At 36.3% G+C, this 4,754-nt stretch overlaps 1 protein-coding gene across 1 annotated transcript in view; it reads right to left on the bottom strand.

Moving 5' to 3' along the window:
- Window positions 1-439: 439 nt before the first annotated feature.
- Window positions 440-4,754, bottom strand: part of Eif4e (eukaryotic translation initiation factor 4E) — a 36,761-nt gene continuing 32,446 nt past the window's right edge. The window contains exons 6-7 of the mRNA XM_005357352.2: window positions 3,523-3,662; window positions 440-2,237 (exon numbers count right to left, since the gene is read on the bottom strand). Coding sequence (XP_005357409.1) covers window positions 2,123-2,237; window positions 3,523-3,662 — 255 coding nt within the window. The 3' untranslated portion in view covers window positions 440-2,122. The remainder of the gene's footprint in view (window positions 2,238-3,522; window positions 3,663-4,754) is intronic.

Here is a 4,754-nt window from a genome sequence, read left to right as displayed (position 1 = left end):
TAACTTTAAAATTGTATTTTGATTCTTCCTCTACTTAAAGTTGATATTTCTTATAATTGAATTATACTCTAGAATTTAAGGAATATGAGCATTCTAATAGGCCAACTACTAGAATTCAATTTGTTGGTAACAAAGTCCCATCACCAGCACTCTCATGACTATACATTGTATCCACTAGCTTCAGGTGTCTGCCCTGGGACTCATACCCACAAGATAGCCATGAATGCAGCTCAGCACAGACCATGTTACAATGATAAAGACGGAACATCCCCGAAATACCCACATTTATGCAGAAGATATTAGGGATAGAATATTGAGATGATAAACACTGCTACTGCTAGAACACTCAACAGGGACTGTGACACCGAGCAGCCAACTGGCAATCTGTGGGACATCTTAAAAGTCTGTAATAAAAGCAATGCTATTGATTCCATATTTATTTCAGAAGGATCTTTATCAAGTTTATCAGTGTGAAAAGGATGAATTCATAATAACCACTTAAAGACAGCATTTTTCTCAACTAGTGATTTCCATTCTGCTCCCATAGTTCAGCTTACCATTTAGTCTATAGTAGCCACACCTCATTTCATAGGATCTGAACTATACAATTGTGTATTGCAGACAAAGTATCTTCAAGTTTACTTTGAAATGATACAAGGAAAGAATAGATCAAGGTTTCAAGTTTACAGAAAACCATACTGTAACAATTGACCAATATAAATAGTTCTTAATACTTGTTTATTCTGTTTTATTCAGATAATAAACACTAAGAATCCTAACACATGTTCCCCTATACTGTCCTTATGCTAGTTTTCTGCTCTTTAAGTAAAAACATCTCAAAGTCAACAAATTTATAGCCACTGTTCCTATCAAATGGTGATACACCAAAATCCCAATTCTCATGAATTTTAACATATTCAAAGTACATTATTTAACCTAAGACTGAAAAACTGTGCCTTAACTTTATTAAAAAAGATAACCACATCAGTTTAATTACATGTGATACTACCTATTCAATTTATTAAAAATTGTAATAAACATAATAATAAACTAGTGCTCCAAACTTAGACTGTGCATGGGGAAGACACTATGAAGACACAAGAGACTGCCTTGCAATTGGAAGTACAGATTCCTTCTACAGAGATGGAGAAATAAGGACAATTCTAGTTGTCTAAAAGACAAGTCACTGTACACATTTTATTTACAGTTTTGTACACTGTCTTAATATGAATGGGACTGCTTTTCTACTTGAGCCATTTGTAACCAGAACAAAAGAACCTAAGTAATACAAAGTGTTAAAGTACAGCATAAAGATACAAAAGCAGACATACTAATTCTAGTTAGGAATGTAATTATGGTGTTACATTTTTATAGTCCACAATTATGTTTAGGGATCACACAGACGTACATCACTGATTTGAATGAAATGCATAAATTTGTAGCAAAGCTTTGCAGTTACAAAAAAACAAAAAATTACCAAAGAATGCACAAATTTAATGTTTATTCCACGTTTCTGTCATATTCCTGGATCCTTCACCAATGTTACATGAGGAAAAAAAACAAAAGCAAAACAAATGAAAAACTGAAATCAGAATCAGTAATGTTATCAAGGAGGGAAGCAAATAAATTAAACTCTAGCAGCCATCAGCAAGAGGCCAGCAAGGAGAACGCTGTGGAAGGACACGAGGTTGCTGGACAACTGCACGCAGACTCTCACCAGCAAAACACGCTCCTGCACGGAGTGGAGCAGAAACAGATCTTTTCCTGCTAAGGTAACAGAAATGCAAGTTCTTTTTTGAATACTGTGGAAAGTGTGTGTATCATGGTAATTCTACCCAGCTGTTACAGTGCGGGCCAGGAACACACCTGCGGATTCTGGGGTGGCGTATACTGTAATTCTTTGATTGGGGTAGTGGACACACTAGCAAAAATTGGGGGGGAGGAAGGGAAGAAATGAACACAGAGGTACAAGATAAAGGCGAATGAGACTTCTCTTATATCTTAGCAACATTTAGATGGAATCAAACTTCAGTGCAGTCCACTCTGCTTAGATGAGGCTTTGGTTCAGCTCCCAATCTCGATTGCGTGACGCAGTCTCCTGTGAGAACACTCAGGTGTCTTCTTAAACAACAAACCTATTTTTAGTGGTGGAGCCGCTCTTTGTAGCCGTGTCTGCGTGGGACTGATAACCAATTACTATCTTTGGAGGAAGTCCTAACCTTTCCTTGTATACCCTCCTATAAGACAAAGAAAAAAAAAAAAAGGACCATTAACTCTTCTTTTTTAAAAAAAGTTTTTTAAAAATTCATCCCTTATTAGCCTTTACATTAAGAAATGCTCACAAGAAGCAAAACAAAATATTTTCTTTCAGCATAACTAGAAAAATTAAAAATTAGCATTTACTTTCACAAGCATACTTCATCACTTTACACATAGTTGTAACCCCACTAGTCTGTGTAAGGAACTATGGTTACTACGACTAAATCAGCGACTACAGTGTCATCTCATACTAGTCGCCAGATTAGTTATTTCAAAAAATACCTGTTTAGAAGAATTTTAATTCTGCTCTGTGAAATTCAGTCTTTCTCCCTATTTTTGAAATTGACAAATGAGGTCCGTGCTCCTTTTCGGGTATTTTGTCAGCTTGTTTTTCATATCCACTCAAAATACATAGCCATGCAGATTGCATTTTTTTCTGTAGCTTTTTGTTGTTTCTTTAGATGTGCTTCATTCCTTGGAAGCTTTTAACACCTTGACGTCTATGTGTTTGCCCATCTATTCATCCATTTATTTTGAGTCAGCATCTACATAAATCTGGCTCGTTCTAGAACTCACTGTATAGACCAGACTAGCCTCAAACTCAAAGATCTACCTGCCTCTGCTTCCCAGGTGCTGGGATAATGTCCAGCCAACTTATGGGCTTTTAAGGAGAGATTTTCTTAATACTGCAGATTAGGTACTCTAATTTATATAGCTCATACTCATATACTTAATCCTGTTTAGTACACACCACATTTGTTTTTTTGAAGAAATACAACGTTCCTACAAGTAAATGTTGATACTAAAAGATGAAAAATGACAAGTCAACAATGAATCTCTTTCTTACAAATCACAACTAGAATCAAACTTGATTTTTCTTTTTACCAATTTACATGTAGCCAGAGAGAATTCTAGCAAAATTCTAGAGGGAAGAATGGGGGAGAATGATGACATTTGTAAAGAATAAAACTTACCAGAAAAAAATACAAAAACTTATAAACATGTGGGTTCTAAATATGGACAGGAACCATGACTCACTACCTGCACTCAACTGTTCTAGACAGCGCACACACCACTGCTGCAAAACCATTCTACAGAGGACAAACATATTCAATGTCAACAGGGTCCAAATTTCTAAGTGTTCATGAAAACATTTACAAAGAAAATAAGTCTGTAAACTCCTAAGTTTTTAAAGCTGGATGTAAAAGACTTCTAGATGTAGTTAATACTGTCCAAGAAGTAGGTAGGTAGAGCAAAACGCACCCTATGTGTGTGACTGCATCTCTGTTTTCACACTCAGTAGTCCATATTGCTATTTTATCACCTTTAGCTCTAACATTGACAACAGCTCCACATACATCATCGCTGTAGTCATCAAAAGATTCTCCAATAAGGCACAGCAGCTAAAAAAAAAATTGAAAAATAAAATCCAAATTACATCAAATATATCATCAACAGTGAAGAAAGCAAAGGTCTCTTTTCTAGGTGTACAGTTAAAAACTTAAAGCAGCTTCTAAATCAAGAGTTGACTTCTTAAACAGGCAAAGGCAAGTTGCCAAGTTTGAAGCCATTTTGATCTACAGAGACAAAAAAAAAGCCCAAAGCAAATAAATAAAAATAACTGATTCTTAATTTTTTGTTGTTGCTATTTTGTTGGGGATGGAGGCAGGACATGCATGCCATAGCAAACTAATACAAGAGAACAATTTGCAGCAGTTGGTTCTCCCATTCCACCCAGTAGGTTCTAGGAATTGAACTCAGGCAGTTAGATTGACAGCAAGCCCCATCTGACCTGTGGGCCACAGACCAACCTATGAACTGACTTTTAAAATGTCTAAATTTTACTAATTTATATTGCTTTTTGCCTTGGCTTAAAAAAAATTCAAATGTTTTAACATTTTTTGCAAATTGGTCACAAACAAAAGTGATCTCATTAATATCCATCTGCTCAGCTACTTAGCATGTTGGCAAACAATCATTAGCGAGATGACAGAAACAGCTACCCATTTAACTCCATGTTCTAACAGTTTCAAAGCAGAGTTAGTGGCATTAAACACATTTAACATTATTGAGCAACTGTCACTACCACTGCCATAGTTTTTTTCAACCTACAAAACCTAAACGTTCTTTTTCCTACAGCAGCAGGCCTCAACCTGGGGTTCACGTCCAATTTGGGACAACCCTTTCACATATGGTTGCCTAAGACCGTATCAGAAACCATAGGTATTTACACTGCAATTCTTAACAGTAAAAACATTACAGTTATGAAGTAGCAACAAAAATAATTTTATAGTTGGGGTCAGCATAACATGATTAAGTATTAGACGGTCACAGCATCGGGAACACTGAGAACCACTGTCTTCTGGGATTTCCTCACTCTCCTCCAAAAGAGTAAATAAATCTTCACTTTAAAATATTACTGAGCCGGGCGGTGGTGGTGCACGCCTTTAATCCCAGCACTCGGGAGGCAGAGGCAGGTGGATCTCTGTGAGTTC

This window comes from Microtus ochrogaster, chromosome 21, assembly GCF_000317375.1.
Source record: "Microtus ochrogaster isolate Prairie Vole_2 chromosome 21, MicOch1.0, whole genome shotgun sequence".
In the NCBI taxonomy this organism is placed as follows: Eukaryota; Metazoa; Chordata; class Mammalia; order Rodentia; family Cricetidae; genus Microtus; species Microtus ochrogaster.
This window is presented reverse-complemented; position numbering and strand designations above follow the sequence as displayed.